This window comes from Lissotriton helveticus, chromosome 1_1 (genome assembly GCF_964261635.1).
Source record: "Lissotriton helveticus chromosome 1_1, aLisHel1.1, whole genome shotgun sequence".
Classification (NCBI taxonomy): domain Eukaryota; kingdom Metazoa; phylum Chordata; class Amphibia; order Caudata; family Salamandridae; genus Lissotriton; species Lissotriton helveticus.
Genome location: NC_136057.1, coordinates 1355565818 through 1355591368, shown reverse-complemented (window position 1 = coordinate 1355591368; position 25551 = coordinate 1355565818). Strand labels below are relative to the sequence as shown.

The 25551-nt window shown below is 48.5% G+C and overlaps 1 protein-coding gene across 5 annotated transcripts in view; it reads left to right on the top strand.

Annotated features, from left to right (window-relative positions):
• The window catches only part of SGSM3 (small G protein signaling modulator 3), a 261901-nt gene extending 238204 nt beyond the window's left edge, over positions 1–23697 (top strand). For all 5 annotated transcript variants that reach the window (XM_078683334.1, XM_078683344.1, XM_078683337.1 and 2 more), the window contains 4 exons: positions 15383–15468; positions 16761–16883; positions 17765–17825; positions 22414–23697. In XM_078683334.1, the coding sequence (XP_078539460.1) occupies positions 15383–15468; positions 16761–16883; positions 17765–17825; positions 22414–22497 (354 nt within the window). In that variant the 3' untranslated portion in view covers positions 22498–23697. The remainder of the gene's footprint in view (positions 1–15382; positions 15469–16760; positions 16884–17764; positions 17826–22413) is intronic.
• Positions 23698–25551: the final 1854 nt, after the last annotated feature.

The following is a 25551-nucleotide window of genomic DNA, read 5'->3' as shown; positions in this document are numbered from 1 at the left end:
GCCTGTTAAGTCTAAGCTACATTTTCCCACAGTAAGGTAGAACATTGAATTGAACACAAAGGAAGTTACATCTTCTGAGACTTGCCAGCATTTTTACAGCCATAAAGTTTCCCACCATTTTTTCGGTTTCCATGTCAACTCAGGACTACCCTATACCTCCTTCATCTTTTTGTTTTAATTCTGACAGGGTCCACATGGCCGTCACAGTACAAACCCAAGATTATGTTCTTCTTAAAGCGAGAACTCACTCTGCACCCTCTCAACAAAAATGTTCATCAATGCCAAAGTAATTCTCTACTTCCCAGCACGCCTTAAGGCTGTGTTTCTACGTGTTTTTGCTATTCCAGCCAATTTCTACACTTGTTTTCACTAACATTGTCACTGGTATGCGCTTCACACCATTCTTCCTCAGTAATGGTTCCTCCTGAATCATGGGTATTAGGCACACATGCTCAATGCTATATTCATTCCAACCATCCCGATCAACTTTCACCCTGGCAAATGAAGAAATCCCCTGCACCATTTTTGACCCAGGTAAATAAAATACATCGTATAAGAAAACTTCTAACCATATAGATATTCGAGCGATCATTGGATAAGTCTTAGCGAGGCTCTCAGTTGTAATCAATTTCATTAAGGGGTTGTGATCACATCTCAAAACAATAATTTTACCCAAAATGAATTGTTTTATATATTCAAGGGCCCAAATGCAACTTGCCATTTCTCATCTATTACCACGTATCTCTCGTCAGCAGGCGAAAGACTGGGTAGGAACAGTTTCTAATCCCTTTCTACTTTGCAGCAGTAGTCACTAATGTGTCAGCTAGAGGGTTAAACCTGGGCGAATTAAGAAATGTAAAAAATTACCTCCTTCACCTCATCAAATGCATATTGGCAATCTTTAGACCATATACATTCGGAATTATTTTTCAACAGAGCTCTCATAATGAAAGTTTAAAAAAAAAACATTTCTCTCAATAGAATTAAGCTACACCCAACAATGACCTGTGATCATCCTTTGGTTATGGTGGAGGTGCATTTTTAATGGCCCTCAACAATTTTTCTTTGGGTCAAATACTATCCTTACTGATTTCATGCCCAAAGTATGTGGCTTTTTGCTGGCAAACTTGCATTTGCTGTCTTCTGGAGTATAAGGCTGTGCTACATAAAACCTCCAAAACTTTATTGATCATGATCCCTTTTATTTATTTCAATTACGAAAATGTAATCTTGGAAGAAACCTCCCTCTGGCTTATTACCAAACAGTTTTGTTGTCACCCCCGAAAGCTTTCTAAAAAATACTTTTTCATCAGCTTACTCTCTTAAGCAGTTGCTCAACACTGTTGAAATCAAGAATAAAGTAATGCTCTTTGATCCCTCGGACTGGATACTTCTAACTGCTGATTCATCACCTTTAGAATATCACAGGGTGCATAGCCGTTGTGTGCTGCTAGATGGCTTTATGTTGCTCCGCTGCAACTTTGTTCCGCCCTGTATGTACTGAATGAAGTTGTATGTAAGCACCGCATAGAAAACTGATTTCAATTCCTTCCTTTCCGCACGGATCCTGAGCTCACTCCCAATTTTATCTTGCCAGTTGACAATTTTTCTCACATTTTTTCCCCAAAAAAGGGTTACAAAGGAACATATCCTCACCGAAAATCACAGGGTTTAAGCATTATACCTGCTGTTTGCGTTTAGGTTGGAAGTTCCCTTATAAATCTAAAGTTGATCAAGGAATGTAAATTGAAGCTGTATGTCACAGAACATCTTAAGAAATCCTGCAAGTCCCGCTTGCAATCTCAGGGTTGTTTCTGCAACACATTCTCATTGCGGTTGACGTCAAAATGGAAGCACAAGAAGGCTATCTGGGATTCATTCTAGTCCCACCATTCTGATAGAGACTTCTTGTCACAAAGTTCTCGCCACGATTTTAAGGCCTGTAGTGATTGTGTCTCAATGAATTTGAAAGCCATCTGTGGCCACAAGGTGAAATGTTACATCACCAAGCACCAGAAATCTCAACAGCTAGATCAGTCCAAGTCCAAAGTTTTGTCCTGTTCAAAATCCAGAAGTTGCCAGAGTCATTCCACGGGTCGATCTTACTCTGGATCCAAATCTTTATTTTAAGCCCTCTCCAATTTTGAGATTTTAATCTGTGTATTATTCATATTTGTAAATTGTTTTTCTAGATATTGATGATGAAGTGCGTTTTTATTAAATAGTATTTATAAATGTTTCAGTATTCAGCTTATTCCTCTACCTGTAATTTACTGTTGGATGTATGTGAGTATATGCAGTGTTTGAAAAGTGGTGTACCAAAATGGAATTATACCTTTTGACTTTAAGTCACACATGGCGCCCTGACCCTTTTGGGCTTTGTGGGGCCTCTCTCACTGTATTGTGTAGTCAAAAATAAAAACTAGAAGAAATCTAAGCAGGATTCAGACCCTTCCCACCACTCACACTTGAGTAGGCACAGGGGCGGCACCACACATCCTGATCTTGCTCCTAAAGTCATTCTACTTCGAGGTCGATCCCGCATCATATTCTGGCACAACCTGAGTTTCTGTGGCCACGCGCTACTCCTAAGCAAACAAAGAGTTCAGCAATCTTCACTTCCTTGCTTACGCCTCAGGCGCCTCTGGGTCCCATGCAGCTGAGAGGTTCTCCACCATGCTTACCAGTGGCAGGTTTGCCCTCTGCGCCAGCTGAACCCTCTGAGCCCAAACCAAACCTTCCTCTAGCTCCTCTCTCAACTCCATCTCTGGCGCCATGGTCCATGCCGGTTCCTGGTGCATCGACACCAATGTCGATTACAGAAGGCGAGGCCCCAGTTGGTCTCTACGACTTTGAGGCTGTGCCAGTTCAATCTAGAGCAAAGTTGCGCCTGGCTGCCGTTGAGGTTCCATTTCCTCTACTCTTCATGCCTCCACAATGACAACAGTACACTTTGCATTCCTTGTTCGGCTCGGATTTGGATAACGATTGCAGTTGATGAGAATGGCTAACCTTATCACAAGAGGAGGCTTGTGGCCTTGTTATCTCCCCTGAGTCGGGATTCCACTCGCCCCCTAGCCCTGCAACTGAAGATAGTGATTCCTATGCCATGGGTATGTGTAGGGCGGCCAAAGTCGTGGCTACTCAGCTCCCTACCTTGGAAGTCAGGACCAATGTACTCATGGAGGTTCTTTAGCTGGGACACATATCTACTTACCCATCTTACCATTTAATGAGGCAATTAAGGAAACCTGAGTGGGGGCGTAGGCCAAACCTTGCTTGTGCCCCCCAACCAACCTCCAAATTGCACAAAACCACTGCTTTGCCCCGGACGACCCCACATTATTATCTCCGCACCCCTTGCCTGAAAGGTTGGTGGTGCAGACATCTGCAAGCAAACCCAATACCAACATCTTTCTGACTACTGAAATGGGTAGAAATGTTCAGGAAGAGAGTCTTTGCTTCTACCAGCTTGTTTCTAAGATTGTGAATGCCACCTGCCTGCTGTGGAGCTGTTCACATCCCCTTTGGGATTCAGTGGCTCAAGTTCTCCCAGGGCCCCTGACAATCTAAACCCTTGAGACTGGATGGTGGTGTTGGCCCTGCAAAATGCTTATTTCCATATACCTGTCCTGCAGACTCATTGGAACTACCTGTGATTTCTGGTGGGACAGGAGCATTTTCATTTTGCTGTGCTCCCCTTTGGTCTCACCAGTGCCCTATGGATTTATGAAAGTGATGATGGTGGTGGCAACACATCTTCGGAGGGCAGGGGTGCTTGTCTTCTCCTACCTCGATGACTGGCTGTTGAAAGTAACCTCGCTCTAGGCAGTTGTCAAACATCTACATACTGCAGAGCCATTCTGGGCCTGTTTCAGTTTGGTGCTTTTCCTCTGGGAAAGATAGTCCAGGACATTCAGGCTATGGTGCCAATCTTTCAGCCTCGGTCCTAGATTTCAGTAAGTTTAACTCTATGGCTGATGGTACTGATGGCCTTCTGCATCATTCTGGTCAAGCACGCCAGGGGGCATATGTGAGCTCTGCAGTGGGTTCTGATGTCCCAGTAGTTCCTACATCAAGGGGATATCACCGACCACGTTCAGATTTCATAAGAGGCTGCAAATTATCTACAGTGGTGGTTATTGGGCTGCGATCGAGTCAGCGGCAGACCCCTCTCTCTTCCCCACCCAGAGTCGACAGTAGTGACCAATGCAGTGCTTCTGAGTTGGGGTGGCTATCTGGAAGAGGAGGAGATCAGAGGTCTCTGGTCTCCAGTGTAGTCCTGGCTCCATATCAACTTTCTGGAAACTGAGGGCCATCTACTTGGCATTGAAAGCCCTCCTTATATCCATCAAGGGAATGCTGGCACAGGTACTCATGAACACCTCATCCATGTGGTACTGCAACAAACAGGGCGGCGTGGGGGCCATGGGCCCTAAGCTAGTAGACCTTGTGCCTCTGAAACTAGTTGAACCACCAAGGAATCTTCCTGGTGGTGAATCACATGGCAGGATCATTGAATGCCAGGGCGGATGAGGTCAGACATCGATGCCTAGCAAATCATGAGTGGCAGTTGCACCTGGAGGTGGAGCGAGGTCTCTTTTGCTATTGGGGAGAACCTTGGCTCGTTGGAGTTCCAAGGTGCCTCTTGCTCGGAGACTTGTTCTGCCTTGAGCTGAAATCAGGACTCTTGTATGCCTTTCTGCCAATACCACCGCTGCTCAGAGTTCTCAAGAAAATCAGGACTAACCAGGCAAAAATCATCCTAGTTCCTCCAGATTGGGCATGGAGGGAATGGTATCCAGAACTCCTGGGCATGAGCATCTGTCCTCTGATCAGGCTCCCCCTCCGGGAGGATCTGCTATTGCAGCACTACTTTAGGAATCCTTCTTACCTAAAGTAGTGACCCCATTCCACTTCAGTTAAAACATTTTGCCGGTGTTCTATGCTCTGCCTCACCCCTCTAAGGAGGAGTAGAGACTCCATCTCTTCGACCCCCAAAAGAGTGCTGAAGTTTTACATAGATTGTACCAAAGAACACCAGGTGGACAATAAGCTGGTTGTGGGTATCTCTGGAGCGAATGAAGGCAAGGCTGTGCAGATAAGAACAATCTCCCGCATGATTGTGCTCTACATTAAGATGTGCTATGCAGTGGTTAAAAAGCAGTCTCCAAAAGGACTACATGCTCATTTTACCAGGGCCAAATCAGCTACCACTGCATTAGCACTCGAAGTCCCTGTCTTGGACATTTGCCAGGCAAATATGTGGGTGTCCCTCTATACGTTCATGAAGCCCTATTATCCAGGCAATCAGATTTGCCAGGAAGTGCATTTTGCCCACCCGGTCCTGCAAGACTTTCTGGTTTTAGTCTATCCACAGACCCGCCTCCAAATAGGTACTGCTTTAGTACCTATTTAAAAGGTGAGGAATGTGTGGTTAGAACTCCTTTCTCAGAAGAACAAGTCACTTACTTTCGGTCACGCTCTGCCTGGTGGAGACTATCTAGCTGCAGATTCCTCCCTGACCCTCCAATCTTCCGTGCTCTGTGGTTGGCCTCTACCCATTAACAAGATCCCAAGTCTAGGAATCTGCACACTGGTCACAACCCGTGATCCCTGTAAGGTGTGCACATGTGCGCGCGCGCTCTCTAACTTCCCAGAGTGCGCAATCTGAATTGTGAAGCGCGCGCACTTCACAATTAACTCACAAGAGCAGTTTACAGCTGCTTTTAATAACATGAGCTGCATTAAAAAAATGGTCACTTGCGTGTTGGTAAAGCACAGAGAGAAGCGGAGGCAATATAACGTGGAAAAGGAGTTCACTGTGGAAGAGGCAGTGGGGGCGGGTGAGGGCTGCAGAGTGTCAGAACTGACGAGCAGGACTGGCTCTAATCGATTGACTGGGACTGCGCCCTGGGCTAAAAGAAACTTTGATGTTTGTTATGGCAGCAGGGGCCGTTTCAATGTGCCGGCGAGAGGTGTGAGGAAGATGGGGGGAGGGCAGTGGGTGACGGGGTGTTGAGAATTACTCTGAAGTACTTTAAGGGTTGGTCTCAAGCTGCGCACATGCCACTTGTTTCATACGTTTTGCTGAAATTGGCGGAGGCTACAGGGATGTACAGGCAGCAGTGGCGTCTGAGTAATGTATTTTTTTCACTGCCATGCATCAGTTGGCATCCTCTGCAAGGTCGCTGCACTTGCTTCCACCTAGAGCTTCAGCATCTCCAGTTTTCCCAAGTCCATATCGCTGTTTATTGCCCCTGAATAATTCTGCTACAGTGGAACTGGGCAGGCGCTGCTGGAACACAGCCCCCCCTTCTCCTTCCTCTCCGGAACATTCTCAGTCTGGGACATTGTTTGTCCTCTGCACCTGGGCTGCTGCCTCTGCTCCGGGGGGCCCAGCTCAATCCGGGAGTGTCTCACCGTGGGGCAGAATCCACCGCAGGGCTGTCCCCGACAACAGGAGCTGCAGTCACCCTCCCACGCACCGCAGCAGTAGCAAACTTCGGCTTCATTGTGGCAGGTAAGTGTTGCATGGAGCGGCAACAATCAGGGTGGTCCAAGGCGCTATGGAGCTTTTGGCAGCTCCTGATGTCCTGTCCGGTAAAATTCCAAAGCTGCAGTTAGTATCCATGTTTTTTAATACCAAAACAGTCTCATTGCTATTCTTTTTTAGGTTGAAAAATGTGTAGCACGGGGGCGTGGCTTGACGGGCGAAGATGGCGGTCGCAGCTTTGTAGAGCTCCCGCCGGCCCGGACTTCATTTGTTCACTTATCCTGGTCCCCGAGCCTGATACTGCTACCCGGTGACTGGCACTGAGTCGGTGGAGTCCCCTGCCTGCTCCGGTGCACCGATCCTGCGCTCTTCTCTTTCCTGTGCCCGAGGGGAGGCGACGGCGCCCTGCGGCCTGGTGACCGGCTGGAGACCGGGGTCCTCGAGTTTCGAGACGCCCGGCGGCGGTCGCGGGCTCGCGGGTGGTGGCGGCTTCCGCTGCGCCGCTCCTGGCTCCACTCTACTGCTGCGGCTGCCCGTGGACTGCGGCGGCGCCTCTCGTCCCTGCGCCTTGGGTGGACCCCTCTCTCTCCTGCAGTCGGGGGGAGGCGACGGCGGTGAGCGGCCTGGTGACCGGCTGGAGACCGGGGCCCCCGAGTTTCGTGACGCCCGGCGGCTGCTGTGGGCCTGCGGGTGGCGGTGGCGTCCGCTGCGCCGCTCCTGGCTCAGCTCTCCTACTGCTACGATTGCCCACAGATCACGGCGGCGCCACCCTTTCCTGCGCCTTGGGCGGACACTTGTGGCGATAAACGCGGGGACGGCCTGTCCCGCCTGGGTGAAGCCGGGACCTCGAGTTTCGCGGCCTCGGGCCTGAGCCGGCCTCCTGGGACTCCTGCATTGACGCTCTATCCAGGGGCCTGGGGCCTCCAGCACTAGTGGCAGTACCTAGGGGGTCCTGAGCCTTGTTGGGAGGAGTGCCGGCCCTGCCCGGTGTGCGGTCCCGGCGAGCCCGCGTTGGGCCATGACCAGAACCGGAGGTGGCGGCCCGCCTAAGCATGGCCCTATTGATAAATTCACGGGGCCTAGTGGTGGCTCCGGAGCGGCTGGTGGCAGCGGTGGCCCTGGGCCGGACAATGCGGCGATCCTGGCGGCCATCACCCAATCCCGGGACACGCTTGATGCTAAAATCGGAGCGGTGGGAGCGGATGTCGCGCTGTTGCGCCAGGACCTCCGGAATGCGGTGGGTCGGATCACCGAGGCCGAGTCCCGAATCACGGTGACCGAAACGGACATTGGCGCCCTAAAGAAGCGGTTGGCGGAGGTGGAGGGAGCCCAGAAGACGTTGGCGGCCCGCGTGGAGGATGCCGAGGGGCGCGCACGGAGGAACAACCTCCGCTTTATTGGCTTTCCGGAACGGTGCGAGAAGGACGACATGGAGGGGTTCTTGACCCGGTGGCTGGAGAGCTGGCTCCCCGAAGGGGTGCTGGCCACGTGCTTTGTTATCGAGAGGGCGCACAGGGCCCTAACCCAGCGGCCGCCGGAGGGTGAGCGTCCCAGGCCAGTCATAGCCCGGCTGTTGAACTATCACGACCGCGATGTCATCCTTCGGGAGGCGAGGACCAAAGGCTCGCTCACCTTTGAAAATCGTACCATCATGATCTTTCCTGACTACACGAGGATGGTGCAGCAGCAGAGACAGTCCTTTGTGGCCGCCAAAGCCAAGTTGAGGGGCTTGAAGCTCCAATACTCTCTCCTATACCCGGCCCGTCTACGAGTGGTGCACCAGTCCAGGACACATTTCTTTGATTCGCCTGAGGAGGTTTTCCGTTGGACCGACGAGACGGTGCAGCTCCGGCCGCATGCCCAGCCGGGTCTGAATCCGGGCGGGTCCCAGAGGTCATCGCCGGAGCGGACGAACCGCCAGAATCGGAAGGGTCGACACCGGAGGTCCCGGTCTCGGAAGCGGTCGGCCTCTGCCAGTGCATCGCAGACAGGTGGTGCGAGAGACTCGGAACACTCTGATGCCGGCGGTTGAACTCTGATGGGACTGGGCCTTGTTGCTGAGTGCTGAGTTGCCCTTCATAGGCTGGTGAGACTGTTCTATTTTGACTTCCCTATACCAGTCTGTTCCCGTTTGCGGACTCCTATCACTTTTAGCGGGAGCACGGTGGGGCTCGGGAGGCACCTTTTGTGGGCCTCTGACCCTCACGGTTGTGAGTGTTGTGGGGGGGGTGGTGTGTGTGTGTTGATTGGGGTGTTGGGATCCATTGGTATGGCGGGCCCTGGGTTCTCCGTTCTGGACCCGGGTCTCTCCATGCCGCGACAGATACTTCAATGTTCTCTGAGGTATTGGGGTGGGGGGAGCGGGGCGAGGGGGGATGTTCTTTTGTTGCTAATGGTTGGGGGGGTTTGGGTCTGGGGGGGGTTGCTGAGTGTTGGGGTTGGAAGGGTGGGACCACACGTGCCTATGACTGTTGATTTTGTTGCTTTGTGGGGTGCGCCGGGGTGGTGTGGAGGGCCGGGTGCTGGTCACTGTGTTGATTATGGCTGATTATACGACTATGTCTCCTCAAAAGGCCCTGCGTGTTGTGACATGGAATGTGAGAGGAATTTTAGATAAAATCAAGCGAGGGGCTGTGCTACGATGGGGGAAGAGGGAGATGGTGGACGTGCTGCTGCTTCAGGAGACCCACATGCTGGGCTCCAAGGCCCTTAGCTTCCAGAGGTTTGGTTTTCAACAAGTGTACCATGCGGGTTTCACGAGGGGCTCGCGGGGGGTGGCTATTTTGGTGCACCGCAGGGTGTCTTACGTGCATGAAAAGCAATGGATTGACCCTCAGGGCCGGTATGTTTTCATCAAGGGCCTGCTGGGTACCGAACAGGTGGTGTTTGGTAGCGTGTACGCCCCCCCCCCCCTCTCCAATGGGCCCTGTCTGAGCGGCTGTTCGCGCTGTGGGACGAGATTCCGGAGGTGCTGACCATGGTGGGAGGTGACTGGAATGAGGTTATGGATGTGGGCCTGGATCGTCGGAGGCGGGTGCCTGTTGTGTTGGATCCCCCCCCGCTGCTGCTCCAACCAGATTGCGTGCAACTGTGAGTGGCCTGGGATGGGTTGATGTGTGGTGACATTTTCACCCTGCTGCGCGTGAATTCACGTTTGTGTCGGCGGTGCATGGGTCCTTTTCAAGGCTGGACTATCTGTTTGTGCCGAGTGCCTGTCTGAGTAGAGTCAGAGATGCTGTGATACTCCCCAGGGGCCTATCTGATCACTCCCCGGTCCTAGCTACCATGACCCTCCCTTCCACACGACAGCCGTTTAGATGGCGGATGTCGTCCTGGCAGCTGCAACGGCCCGAGTACGTGCATCACCTGCGCGAGGCGATTGATCATTATTGGCGTGAGAATCTAGTGGATGATGTGGATGCAATGGTGGTGTGGGAGGCGCTGAAACTCACGTTGCGGGGTATTGATATTGCTTGGTGCGTGGCTGCTCGGCGGAAGCATCGGGAGGCCATTGTGACCGCTGCCGCCCGTGTAGAGGAGCTGGAGCAGCGTGGTAGTCTCGGGGGCGACGAAGGTATGGTGCGGCGGCTCCTGCAGGCCCAGCAGTCGTACGCCTCCGTCCTACGTGATGAAGCCCGGCAGGCGTGGCTCGCCACGCGCAGCAGGGTATACCAGTGGGGCGACAAGTCCTGCACTATGCTACATAGATTGTGTCAGGCGACCTTCCAGCCTCTTGTGTTGCCGGGCCTTACGGCGGAGGACGGCTCAATTATGACTGACCCAGCCCTACTGGCGGCTAGCTTTGCCCGCTATTACGAGACGCAGTACGCCCCTTGTGACCACTTGGAAGAGGGTGGGATCTCCGCATATCTTGATGACCTGCTACCACGGGCCGTTCCTGATGAGACCAGGACTGCCCTGGACACCCCGCTCACGGCTGAAGAACTCGGGGAGGCCCTTGGTCAACTAAATTCCGGGAAGGCGCCTGGCCCGAGCGGATACCCGTGCGAATTCTATAAAAAGTTTCACGTCCAGCTGGGGCCCCACTATCGGCGTGCCCTGGAGGCGGCGCGGGCTCAGGGGGAGCTGCCGCCGGACTGGCGCCACGCCGAGATTGTGGTCTTCTTAAAGCCGGGCAGGGAGCCGGACAGACACGACTCTTACCGGCCTATTTCCCTGTTAAACATCGAGGCTAAGATTCTGGCTAAGGCCTTAGCGAACCGCCTATTACCCCACATTACTGACCTGGTCCACCCCGACCAGGCTGGATTCATGCCTGGGAGGGCCACCCGGCATAACATCCGACGGGCGCAAGCGGCAGTGGATGCTGTGGGTGTTAGAGACGAGCAGGCGGCACTATTCTTGGCGGATATGGACAGAGCCTTTGATTCTGTGAGTTGGGTATACCTGTTCGCCCTCTTAGCCCGCCTCAACTTGGGGCCGGTTTTCCTGTCATATGTCCGTCTTCTCTACACAAACGTGACGGCCTCGGTCCGAGTGGCCGGAGCTACCTCTGGGCGCTTCCATATAGGTCGAGGTACTCGGCAGGGTTGCCCTCTGTCCCCGTATCTGTTTGCCCTTGCCATGGAGCCCCTGGCGTCGCGGGTGCGAGTGGATGCCCAGTTGTGTGGCTTTGTCTGGAATGGGGACCTGACGGATAGGATTGCGCTGTATGCGGACGACGTCCTCTTCTTTCTCACCGACCTACAGCTCTCGGGTCCCCGGGTCCTGGAGATTATGCGTGCGTTCGGCGAGGCCTCGGGTCTTCGTCTTAACCTTAATAAATCGACCCTGTGGGTGCTGGGTGGCGGAGTGGTTGCTGACCCCTGGGCTGCGGAGTTGCGAGTGGCGCCGGATGGCCTGAAATACTTGGGCGTTTTCCTATCGGAGTCGCGGGTCGTGGCCTGGGCGCGTGGAGTCCTGCCGGTGTGGGAGCGGGTACAGGCCGATGTCAAAACTTGGTCCAGGATGCCGCTCACTATCTTTGGAAGATCGGCCATCTTCAAGATGGTGGCGCTTCCGCGTCTCCTATACCAGCTCCAGAATTTCCCGTACCCCATCGGCCTGGAGTGGTTCCGTCAGGTTAACTCGGTGTTGGGTCGCTTCCTATGGGATGGTGGTGCGGCCAGAGTGGCATTGAGGACGTGTTTTCTGTCCACATACTGTGGCGGCCTGGCCACCTCGGACCTCCTCTCCTACTACCAGGCTTCCCAGCTACTTGTTCTTAATGAGTGGTGGTATGGCGATAGAGGTGATCCGGCCTACGCCCTGGAACGATCACTCATGGGTGATCGCACGCTCCACACCATCCTATATTCGGCTCGCCTGCGTCGTGGGTTACCTTCGGTCACAAGGGTGGTCTTTGCCGTGTGGCGACAATCCTTGCGCCGCATGGGATGGTGGGGCAGGTTGACGGCTGAGACGCCGCTTTGGCATAATGGTCTGCTCCCGGAACTGGCGGCTTTGACCGGCTTTGAGGGTTGGGAAGCCATAGGGGTTACACAACTGGGCCAGGTCATGTCGGGCACCACCCTCAAATCCTTCGAGGAGCTCCGCACGGAATTCCAAATGCCTCAGTCCCAATTCTTCCGCTACCTTCAGCTGCGACATGCCCTCACCCCGAGCATCGCCGGCCTCGACCCCTTGCCAGAGTTTAGCCCGGTCGAGGCTAAGGTGTTTATGGGAGACTTGGGAGACAGGAAGGTCTCCAGGATATACCAAACGCTTATTATCCACTGCTCCTCCACCCTGCACTCTCTTCGGGAGGCATGGGAGGTGGACGTGGGCCCCCTCGATGAAGACGATTGGAGGGAGGCGCTGGAGTCCCCACGTGGAACCGCCATTGCTGTCCGGCTTCGGCTCATTCAATTCAAATACCTGCATCGAGCTTACTATACGCGTGAACGATTGTGGAAAGCTGGTTTGATTGCATCCCCGGAATGTTTGCGCTGTGGGTCGGTGCCTGGGTCCCTAATGCATACTGTGTGGACGTGTGGCCGGCTGACTGGGTTTTGGAGGGGTGTGTGGAGTTGCCTGGCTGAGGTGCTGGGCTGGGACCTTCCTCGTACCCACCGGTTGGGCCTACTGCACATCATGGAAGGGGTTGGGGGTAACATATATAAGCGCCACCTGCTGCTATTAGGGCTGGTCGTGGCCAAGCGGGACCTGGCCCGGGCATGGAAAGCAGTGAGGGCCCCCCCCCCCTGTCTGCATGGAAGGCTGGGCTGGATTACTTCATGGGCCTGGAGAGGCCGATCTTTGAAGCGCGGGGCTGCCCTCGCAAGCATTTCAAGATTTGGAGGCGTTGGGCTGACTACCGTGGTCTATCCCTGGACCCCCCAGCGGAGAGAGAGGAGGACATTTGACCACAGTGACACTATTGGCACGAAGCAGCATCGCCCTGGTGGCGCTACACCTACTAATTTTTCTTTATTGCTTTCTATGTACGTGTGGTAGGGGGGGGTTGGGGGGTGTCTGGGGTTGGGGGGTGGAGTTGTGGGTTAGGGTGGGTCACTGGGGAGCTTCTATACTGAGCCTATTTTTTTGAGTCTGCTCCATCATTTACTGCCTATGTAATTGCTGTTTTGATATTGTCGTGGCGTTCTTCGGTTGTGGAGATGCCACATTCTCAATGCTCATTTGCTCAATAAAATTGGTTGTGAAAAATGTGTAGCACGTGACGGAATATAAATAGATGGAGAAAAATGTTCATCTAGGTCATTAATGGCATTCTCAAATGCATCAGTATCTTCAGCACCTTTTTCTGTTTTTTTTGCATTTGGTTATGCGCTCTTAAACCTGCTGGCCCGAAATTATGTAACAAAAGACACTTTTGCCTTTCTGAAGATATTGCCACAGCAGTTGTAACAATATGAGAGAGAGGGAAAAGGGGCACCCTCAGCCCCCCGGGCTATCTCAGTAAAACAACAAGAGAGTGTCGAAAAAACAAGGTAGATTTAGCACATAATCAGAGATCGATATGTTCTCATCAACTCCACATTGGAAATTTTTAGGTTTTTTTTAGAAGCCCTCACTCACCACCCTGGGTGGTGACATGCTTCATCATCGGGCCCACCAGGAGAAGCCGAATGCCTCCCTGGTGTGCTACAACGCCAGATTACTGCGGAGCTGGTTTTTGACCGTGATGTGAAAAACGTGGTATTAAAATTGTCAAAGAGCTGTACCAGAAAGAAAAATTTATTCAATGGTCAGTCTGACAAAGTTAAAATATGTGTCGGGAAATGTGCCAATTAATGTATTGGTTATTTCCACTTCAGAGTGGGGTCGACATGTTTCAGCCCTTATGTGTGAGATTTACTGGGCTTTCTTCAGGACCATGTTATGTTTACCTCGGCGGTGTGGGCGCGCTAAGGTCCACCCTACCAGAGGACGTGAAAGTTAAAAACGGTTGTGTAAAGATAGTGCAGAAAAAACCAAAACAAACCACCAAGTAGTGGGAATTACCTCTGATTCAGAGGAACCTGTGTAGTTTGTGTGAAAAACGATCCACTCCCCATAGGTCTCACGAGGTGGGTGGGGCGACAATGGCACACCGCCCGCAACGCCCTGCACCCGCTTGGCACCTAGTGTTCCCTGCTACCGGACCTCGGGAGTTGATGGGAACATATCGATCTCTGATATTGCCACAGCTTCACTGTTAATAGCACCAATGTAATTTAAACAAATATTCTTTCACTTTGCGCCATGGCAGTGTGCATTGCTAGGTACCGAACGACAATTATTTTGGAGATTTAAGATTGATAAAATGATCTGTGGCAATGATACCAATAGCAGCTTGTGGAAATAGTAGCAAAGTGTTCAAGTACGCCAAGTCTATTTTCTTTTTTCCCTTGTGTTTCCAAACAAGTAAAGTTAGAGGTGAAGGGACCTGAGGGTTCGTATTTGTGGTTAGCAGCAAGAATTGGAGCCAGTCTGTTCAAGGACTTGAACTAAAGTAATGTAAAATGTATGAATAGGTGGCATATCAAAATCAGTTAATACAGAAAACAATACAAAAAAGTTACATCAAAGTAACACATGTATTGTGTTTCTTCAGAGTCACGGAGGAGCACTTTGATAGAACATTTTGCCATGTGGTAACATTCCTTCAAAACTCTATAAACAATTTTGTACTGACAAAAAGAGTGTACGTTAAGCCCAGAGCAGCACCTTCCAGTATGGTGTGGAGACCAATGAGGTACAAGAATACAAGAGAAGTGTCTGTGGAATGACGTGGAAATCACGAGGTGTTGGGTGCGCGTGGCCTTGTCTTGTTAACAGTGCTGGCTTGTCTTGGCAACAGCGCAAGACCAAGGAATAAGGGACAGATGGTAACTCTCAGTCCCACTATCTCTACCCAAAAGAGTAAGTTAATCTGGTAACACTTTTGAATGATGACACTGATGTTTCAGAAGATATCATTTAACCTTTTATTGCAGAGATTTCTTAAGATTTGAAAATACTAAACGATTAACACACGTAGATCCGTGGACATTTTGGACAACTTGTAATAACATGAACTCTGTAATCTGAACTAAAGTGCTTTACAGCATCGGGTTGTTAGAAGCCTTCCTTAACAACCAGTAACTCCAACAGCTGCTCCCAACTGACAAAATTCACCCTCAGCATTCCAAAAAAACTCATAACAAAGCTAGCTGACATCAATTGAGTGGTTTGCAAAGTGCCAACACTGCAATCCCGCCCCTCCCTTTCTCCCTGGCAACTCAGCTCCTGTCCTACAGGCCTGCCCTTTCTGTCCTATCGCCTTACCACCTCTCTCTCTCCTGCTTCTCAATCCACTTTATCTGATAACCATATATATTTTCCCATCACCATTTACCTGTGAACTCCTCTCTACTCACACTACCTTCTGTCTCTCACCACCAGGCAGTGCAGTCGGTGAACATGAGCCACGACTCAGCCCATGCCCAGATGGACGTCAAGCTGCGATCCCTGATCTGCATTGGGCTCAAGTGAGTATCTAAGTCCATCAGTGTGTTGGACTTCCGTACTTGTTAAACTGACCCTTTATGTGGGGAAATATTTTATTGCTGTGCAAAATAGAGAATGTTTCTGTACTGGACTGTAGCTTCTGAGTAAGGATGTATTGGCAGACATCCTAGCGTGCCTTGGAAAGTTCCAATATACTCTGCTATGGTAGAATTTATTAATCTGCCGTAGTCCCTCGTAGCTAGCCGTGCTCATACTGGGCACTTGTTAGCAGCTAGCTCTGGTGGAAGGTTTTACCGTCATCCCTTGTGGAAGAGGATCTGCACAGTCCCCCATAACTGGTTTTTTTTCTTCTAGAGCTTATGATATTTTCTCTTGTGCGTTGAGTGGGTGTGGTAACCAGAAAACCACATGGAATGGTGTCTGTAGCGAACACAGTATAAGGGTCTCTACAGAATGGTGATTTCTCCTGGTGCCATTGTCTACTTGCCGTTGTCACAACCTGCATGTACTTGCTGCTTTTGACTCTGCCACAAAAGTGAAATTGCCCAAATGTCTGTGCAGAACCCACTACACCAGCGGCCCTGCCTAACTAGTTGCCCCTCCACCTCCAACTATACCCGAAGCCAGCATCTCCTTTCCTATGTTGATACAATGTAGGCCAACAAACAAGAGATCTTTGCAGAAGAAGTCTGAGCCCATTTTAGGGGGAACAAAACTTTTAACGGCAACCCATACAACACCCCGGAAAGAGATGTAAATGTCTGGGAGAGACGGGAAAACCCAAAATGGGAATTCCCTCTGGAGTGGTTGAAGTGCTTCAATGTTTGTAAAGAAAGCAGACCTTTTTGTTTGCTCTGGTTTGCAGCTAGAGTCCGCTGGGACCAGTATTTTGTATTCATACCACTGTGAATCTCTTTCCTCTCTGTCATCTATCCTTCTCTCATTTTCTGTCCTTACTTTTTCCACATCTCTTCTTCCTTTCACCTCTCATTCATCTATCTCCTTCTTCCCTGTTTTCACGCCTTCCCTACCCATTCACCACCTATTCACCTCTCTACTTTTCTCTCCTCTATCACATAACTTTTTTTGTTTATCGATCTCCTGCCCTCCCAGCCTCGCCTGTCTTTTTTGTCTTCTGCTCCTTTCACTCTCTTGTTTCCCTGTTTTTCCTCTCTCTCTATATATATATCTATATACACGCATATTTATGTATGTGTGTGTGTGTGTGTGTATATATATATATATATATATATATATATATATATATATATATAATCTGCTGTCTCTCATGCGGTCTGTTTCTTGCCTCTAGTGAGCAGGTGATGCACCTGTGGTTGGAGGTGCTCTGCTCCAGCCTGCAGACTGTAGAGAAGTGGTACCAACCCTGGTCGTTCCTGCGCAGCCCTGGCTGGGTCCAGATAAAATGCGAACTCAGGTCAGTCTGTTTGTATTCATTGGGTAGATGTGGTGCTGTGTCAGAAGCACCTGGGGTGAAAATGGTACTCCATACTTGTTCCACATTGTCCAGTGCCATAGAAAAGCAAATAGGACTTCTGCAGTGTCAGCAGCTTGTCATGCAGAACATCTAGTGTATAGTTGATCTCTGAAGGATGCACCTTGAACATTGTGTCTAGTTGTGGAGGCAGCTTCTGGAGCATTATTTCCCGTTCTGAAGCCCACTTCTGAAGTAATACTGTCTCCTGTTTAGGAGGCCACATCGTCCGTACTGCGTCCAGTTGTGGAGGCCACGTCTTGACTATTGTGTCTGATGAAAATGCGAGGCAGCCATGAACCCCTTGAGGGGAAGCTCAGGATTCTTAACCCATGAGCTCTGAAGAATAGGAGAAGTGGAAGGATGGAATAAAAGACAGCCGAACTATTGAAGTGATTTAACACAGCCGAAGAGTATTTTGCTCAATGGGAGATGGCCTCTTGACTTTAAGATCAGACATAAAAAACTAAGCACCTCATGTTATCTCCGATGTGGCCAGCAATGGTAGACAAAATCAAAAGTTAGGTTGCACCTCTCCCATAGAGTTTCTGGACTTCTTAGCACTCTTTGACCTTCAATGAAAGAAGTGGTGGCCCAGAAGAATACATGCTTTGGCTCACAGGGTTGATATCCAGGTGTCACTAGGGACAGACATGTCTCACCAGGTTTGGAGGTGTCCAGCCCTAATACTAAAAGAAGGGTGCACCACGTTCTCCCCTAGGTGGGCTATGTGTGGAGGCTGAGGTCCTATTTCAGAAGAGGGCAGGGAAGGGGAGTAATCATTTAACCTGAATGAACTTATTTGTACCATTGTTGCCTTCCAGGATCCTGTGTAAATTTGCTTTCAGCCTATCCCAGGACTGGGAGCTTCCCGTCAAACGAGAGGTAAGCAGGATGTATGATTCTGTGGAAAATGCCCTGGGATAGGTAAAAAGTTACATTTTTAGTTAGCCCAGTAGAGGAGAATGCTGGGGAACATGCAGCCTTTTCCACGTTCAGGAGGCCTAGGAGACCAACGTTCTTTTTCACAGATGTTGTTGAGATCCCCTAATTCTGACTTTTGACCCTGGGGAAGATGGGGTACTCACATCAAAACCACCTCTAACCATGCTTTATAACAAAAAGGGTGCCACCGGCCCAGCTCCAACCCATAGGCCGACACTGTGCTCAGCAGAGACCACCAAGTGGAATGCTACCTATGCAAGGCAGTCCTTTTTGCTCATTTATTAATAGAGTGCAAGGTGGCTTACAGCAGATATTTTCTGTAGCGTTCAATAACATAATGCAACAGAATGAAGAGTAGGCAATGATATCATCCTTCTTTTTGCACTGACATGATACCCACATCTGCCATTGTTTATGGTCGGCTACCTCATCAGTCAAAAGAGAGAACTACTTCAGTCAGCAGTGTGTGGTCTACTACTAGAGCGAAGCCTGTATCCAACGCTTGGCCTGATTATTAATATTGAGATAGCTCCCATAGAACTGGAAGAGGAGACGGTTGACAAATAGAAAGATGCTCATAACCATCAGGTTTTAAGTTATGGGCACCAAGGTGTGTATTGATTAACCAGCGGTCTCCCATAGTACTTGAAAAAAATAAAGATGTAGTATGCAAATTAGGAAAAATATGAACGTCAGTCTATTCACGGGCATCAAATCTACTACATGTGGTTAGTCCAGTAAATAATTCAATTTAACAAGAGTAGTTTAAAAGAAATACTTATTGCCTAAAATTATGAATGCTTAAATCATCCCTTGAGAGGTTTTAAAACATATTGGAGCCCTTACCACTCCACACACACAGGTGGATCCTGTTATTCTCACATTGAACTGAGTGGTGGCTCTAGCATAATTTTTAAAGAAAGTGTTGGTTTACCCTCTGACCTTTTCCCACTCTTGGTTAGTCAAGAGTTGTATTAAATATACACCTATCAATCATACATCATTTAATAATCTCTTCTCCATGGCAATATTCTCTGGCTATTCAAGTAAAATGCACATATTTCACCTGTATAACTCTGAAATAAACTATTGAGCCATTTCTCCATCATATGATATATTTATCTAGAGTTACCTGACAGGTCTATGATAAGACTCTTGGTAAACGTACCTTCCTGGATCCCTCCACCCCAGGGAGCTTTAGGCTGATTTCCATATGAACTTTTCTAGGCAAGAACCCTGTCAGAGCCCTGATTTTATCAGACTTGTCATTGGCCTTTAACACAGCCTACAACAACAAGCTGCGGCCTTCTACAGAAAGAGATCGGCTTCAGTGGACCATCCCTAAAGTGGTTTGAGTCTTTCATCTTAAAAAAGCATGGTGTTTTAAACTGTCAACCTAAACTGGGGAACTGTTGGGTCCCTGAGGGTTTGGTCTTTGCTTCGGCACGTTTCATCCTCCAGTCTTTCAGTATAACATGTTTCATACAGGCGCTGCTGGCACAGAAAGAGTGGTGGAGCGGGTCAGTGCCGGTTGAGGGGGGAAGTCAACAGATGATGGGATAGGTACATTTAAATAAAACAATAAATGAAACCACAGAAATGTCTTCTGCTCTTAAGGTCACTTGGTGGTGGATGAACACAAGCCTCCTCAAGTCAAAGCCCACCAAATGTGAAATCCCCTCAACATGCTGTGACATCACTTGATGTGTGTCGAGCTCAATAATTGCCAGTTTCAAGCCAATCAAAACAGCAAGGAACTTGACACTCAGTACTCTGAGAATTGTAATTTCAACCACAACTGCGGTCTGTTTCCTAAAGATGCTTTTTTCACCTTGGGATTCCAAGAATGACCAACCTTTGCCTTTCCTGCAGAATGCTACTGCATTTGTTCAATCTAGGCTGGATATGCTTGTGTGTGTCTCTTCCTGCATCCTCCACAAATTGGCTGCAATATATTCCAAATATGCCTGCAAGAGTCCTTTTCGTGCATAATGTTTGGTCAGTTCTCTGATAAGCTCCTGTGTTTTGACTGGCTTCCATCGAGGAAGAGGATTTTTCTGAGTCATGTGCTTGATGCATTAAGTCTTCTTCCCAACACACCTTTGTGAGTCTTTCAACATCCTGCCTCCCTTTGTTCCTTTAACAATTATCTTTTGTAACCAGCCTGCAGCCGCTCTTCCTGTGTCCATTTTGCTGAACTATGAATGATCTCTCTTTCTTATTGGTACAAGTTCACTACTACCTGATTGTTTGAAAATAATGGAAGACTTGGTCTGTTTCCTCCATTAACCTGTCTTAAGCACTCTAGTGGCAACAAATTATCCGTACTTCTCCCCTGCACAGAGGCAGGGAGCACCAACACAAGTGACCAACCACTTTACAAAACTCTCATAATAGTCGGGGATGTCAAACAGAGAAAGGAACATCCGGCACCCGTCGTTTGGTGGAAAGCAAAAGTTGAAGACAGCTTATAGGAGTGTAGCAAGGGGTTCTGTGCATTAAATTACACATCCATAACTGGCTCAGCCCAGAATACACCATTTTGAAATAAAATCTGGCTATGACCGTGTAGCCATTGAAGTGTCGCTATTAGTGCAGAAGCATGCTCAAATTCGGGAGTGTTAGATGGGTGTTGAGTTTCTGCGCTCAGTCATTTGAAGACAGGAATTAAGGAATTTCAGGAGTACAGGGTTAAAGGCGTCTCTGCAGCCTAATGCAACCCCACATTTGCAGTGGCAGAATGACATTTTCTGCTTAGAATTAAACTGAGTTTTGCGCAAAACCCAGAGACGAAATACAAAGGAAGATGTTGCTATGCTGGTCCGGGGTGTAAAATCAAGATTTGTTACCACCTTGACTGGCCGGGAAGGGAAGTGCACAGGTGTTGGGACATGGATTTTCAGCCATAAACATTGTCTGGTTTAGTTGGAGTTTGTTTTGCTTCGCACTCCCAGATAATAGAGAATACCTCCCTCCCAAACGGAGGCTCATACACGATGAAGCAATAAAAACACCACAACACCACCTGGAAAGGTCTCAGACTAAGGCTTGGGGTTATATTTATGCAATGCTCTCTAACAGAAAAGCTTTCTCAGATGTCAAATAAACAATATTCAAATGTATATGTGTGTGGATATAGATATAGTTATATTTATATATAGATATATACATATAGATATATACAAGCGATAATAACACACTTGGCAAATGCAACTGTTAAATGCATTGATAATATGAAATGAAACACAAGCGGATAATAAAATGAAACACAAGCAGCTAATATGGAATGAAATATAAGCAGATAATAATATGGAATGAAACACAAGCAGAATATAATGTGGAATGAAACACAAGCAGATTATGCTGGACGTCCTGCAAGAAATCAGAAAGATATATGTACACTAAATACATCAGACGATTAACTTGGATGTGCACACAGACACTCACACATCACCAAGTCAATACTCAAAAACAAATCACCTCACCGGCTGCAAACACTGCATCTTAGCCCACTCCAGACTGGGGGATTTCACAGCCTGGGTTAAGCGCCTCAGCAAACTGGGGTTCTGCTGTACCAAGGTAGACGTGGCCGTCTCCTTTCAGATTTCAAAACAAATCCCAGTTTCTAAGTCAACAAACCCCAGCTTTATAGTCTCAAACCACACTGGAAGGTTCTAAGAGACACCTCTCTGTGCCAAGGAAACGTAATGGAATTGGCCATTTCCATGCAAGCATTCCAAAGGCAAAGGAGTTCTCCCGTTCCTTCTGCATTCTCATGTGTTCCAGTCTATATCTTAACAAAGCTTACAAAAGTCTCCGGCAGTACATTTAACAATCTCCAAAAACAAAGCAACCTTGAACGTGAATAACCTCAACAACTTGAGTAATCTGGGGGCCTGCCTGTGCGCTTAAAAAGCTCAAGCTAGACAGTCAGAAGTCTAGATGACATGAGGGCATGTCAAAGCCAATAGTAAGAACTTCATAATACTTCTTGTACAACACACAAGAGGCATCTTCAAGGACAAAAAGCACTTGCAGGGAAAAATCATGTCATGCATTCAGGCTAGGGTAAAGTAAAACCCCAAATGTCAATTAAAATCATGGTAGTCAAAGGTCATCACATGGTTTCAAAACATAGGAGTGCCTCCTAGCTCTAGAGAGTTGTCTAACCAATCCCAGATATCTATTGTATTGTGCCGACATTTTCTAGGTATTGGTTGACCTGCAGTGTAAGGAGGATCCAAATATTGTTAGAAGACATGTTGAATTAGGATCAGAACGATGTGTTCCAGATAATTCACATACTTTTTAGAGCAAGGCGCATTGTGCAAGGTCAGTGTTTTCATGCTGTAAGTTAAGAGGGGGGAAAAGGCAGAGAGAGCAGAGAAGAGTGCAGATCTGCTGCTTGTCCATTTGTACAGATTCACTCTCTGAAGCAAAGACAGACAACGATGTGGAGATGAGTTCAGCACCTGGGTCTGAAACACTGTTTTATTGAAGTATAACATTCTTTTGTGTTTGTCTGCAGGAGAAGGAGAAGCCGCCGCTGAAGGAAGGTGTGCAGGACATGCTGGTGAAACATCATCTTTTCAGCTGGGACATTGACGGCTGACCCCATCCCTGATCCTGGCCCCTGTGAGGATGCTATGGACTAGATATAAGCAGTGTCATGGGCCAGCCAGCCTTGGACTCAACTGAACCACTACTGAAAGACACAAAGACACTCTCAGACTTTCACTCCACTGCCAAAGCCTCTGCGTCCATCACTGCGCTTCTCCTTGATTTCCAATATTCTGGCCATCGGTGATTGTTTCCACACCAGCCTCAAATTCCTGCAGTTTTCCAGAAACTCACTGCCCAAGGAACTGTTAGAATGTTGGGGCGCAAAGGAGAGAACTGCAGTCAAGTTGCGGTGCCAAACTTGATCTGAAAGCAGACCTCTGCCTTCTGACATGTGTCTCGTGCTATGCCCTGTACTGAAACTGGCAATGCATTGTGCTCTATTGGACGAGGGCAGAGATACCAATCCTATGATTGGGACGATAAGGGGGAAGAAGATCCAAGCCTTATGCTTAACTCCATGTTTACCCAAGGTGGAGAGAAGAAGGTACCAGCTTACAGAGACTTTCCAGGACAAGTATGAGATTTCTGTCCACTGTGTGTAGATCCTCTTGAGACCACAGAGAAGCTTATCTAAGAGGAGTCTGTCAGGGAAAACTGTGTGTTGTAGATACCAGGAGGCTCCCCCTCTCCAGCAGCGTGTTCCCAGCATGTCATGCGGTGCACGGTCTTCATTCCTGTCAATACCATGCCCCTGCCCCAGGTGCACCCGTCTTTAGCCCTGACAATATTTTAACCTCCTTCTCTGTTGTAAGGAGTCCGTTTTTCCAGGCTGCTCTTTCATTTGACACCTGAATGTGCTCTGGGAGTTGAGTCATGGCTTGCTTCCATGGATCCTGTGGACTGACTAACCTGATGGCAACGTTTTTAACTGAAAATGCCAGAACTAGAAGCATGGTGTCCAGACGACAAGTGGCAGAGTTACTTTATCCTGGGGATCTGCATACCTCGCCTTGATTACCATTCTAAGATCTTCTCAAAGGCTGGTGTCAGCTCTTCGTTTCCAAATTACACCACTGCTTTGGGAACCTGTCGTTCACACTTCTGGGCTGCAACTACCAGTGGAACCTATGGAAGTAGAAGTACCACCTTAAAGAAAATAATCTGTGCAATGTATTCTATATTTGTGGCATACACTGGACTGCCTTGTTTTTCCTTCTTTCAACGTGAAAATAAAGGCGTTATGTTTTTAGAGGTGTGGTCTTGGGCAATGGAAATGTGGCAGCTTTGAAACCCCACATTGACTCTTAGGTGTTAGTATGGAGAGTTCCCTAAAGCTCCATGCTTGGCTCTGGGGTGCTTGTGTCCTGCTCTGTTGCTTTCCTTGTTTGTGCCACCATTGTGTTTTTAATTCTCCTATCAGTGAGACCAGTAATCATGTGAACTCACGCTGTTATTTCCCTGTTAATTTAGACTGAGACCACAGATTGGTACCTTAAGGGCAATGTGGGCATCCAAAGTGTCTCCTCTCTTAGAAAGTGGCTGCTGCTTTTCTGCTGCCTTTCTGGTTCTGGAGATGGTGCCAGCTGAATTTGTAGTGAAGGGACATAGCTGTTTTGCTCTTCTCTTTCAGAGGAAGGGGCTTACTTGAGGTTTTACCAAGCCCCCCTAACCAGGGTAATTTACTTCCAGTCTGTGTGAGTCAAGCGTGTATGAACGCTGTGTGTATCTTGCATGAAGAGTTTGAAGCCTGTGTGTAGGTTTTCCAGAGAGAGCAGGAAGAAATAATTCATTCTGGCTTCCCTGTGTGTGTACGACAAACAACCTAAGCTGATAGAGGTCTATGCGCAAGGCTGCTCAGGTCTCCTCTGACCTGGGCATCTGCACCTGCAACGGTCCTTCCGCTCCCTAGTGTCCTGTGGGTGGGGTGGTGGATTACCCTTTGTGGCCATTCGCCTGCAGAGCCGCTGTGAGGGTAGTCCCAGCTCCATACCCTCTCCTTGATCTGGTTAACTAAATGTAGCCTGTTTGGATCCAATAAACATGAGTACATGAGCTGGTTGGAACCAGTTTAGGAAAGCTTGTGTTGTCCGTGTACCTGGCATGGACTGATCATGCAGTGGCCATGCTATGTATTATTGGAGGAGCAAGAAAGTTGATTGGTCAGCTGTGTAAGTAAATATCTGGACCACTCTTTACTCCATGGTGGACTGCACACCAGAGTAGCTGAGAGATTTGAGTTACAGGTGGGAGCAGTGCTCCATGGGTGGCTGTGCTCCGAACCATCCACAATAAGGAGGGAGTTACCCTTAACCCGGAAAAGGAATGGGTCTATATAATCAAAAACAACAAATTTCCTTTTCCAGCATTTTGCACAAAGGATATGGTCCTAATGGGCCTCTATCTCAAAACAGAATATGGGTCAATAATGGTGAGTCTGGTCTATGCGTGAGTTACCAAATTTACATGCTTATATAAAACAGCAATATTCAACATAAGTATATTCAAAGGACAGGAGTATTAAAATTTCAACAATTTATTAGAGTTGTGGTGTTTAAAAAAACAGCAGAACTTGCTGATTATACATTGTATATCATAGTTCAAAACAAATCAAAACATAATATTCATATATTTTTTTTAAAAACATGCACCATTGCACAGTATTACAGAAATTGATAAATTTTCATCAATATAAAAAGAACAAAGAAGAAGAAGAGAACAGTTTGTTTGTTCTTTTTATATTGATGAAAATGTATCAATTTCTGCAAAATGCTGGAAAAGGAAATTTGTTGTTTTTGATTGTGCTCCGAACCAAACAGCTTGCTGGAACAGCTTTTTGACCGCTTTGGGAGAAGCGCCCTGTCTGTCTGCTCTGAGAGACGTTGCTCTACTGCACTGTACAAAAAGCCTGTCTAAATGACGTAGTATATTAGTCCAGGTGCCTGAGGATCTTTGGGGGATGTTTTGAGGCCTGTATTGCCCCAGGATAGAGGTTGCCCAGGTAATATTCAGAAGGAGACATCACCAACAGCTCTCTGCTTAGCTTAGGAATTTGTCTGCTGCATTGTGTTAGGTGAGCCCCCCCACCCCCACTCTCTTTGTTCCT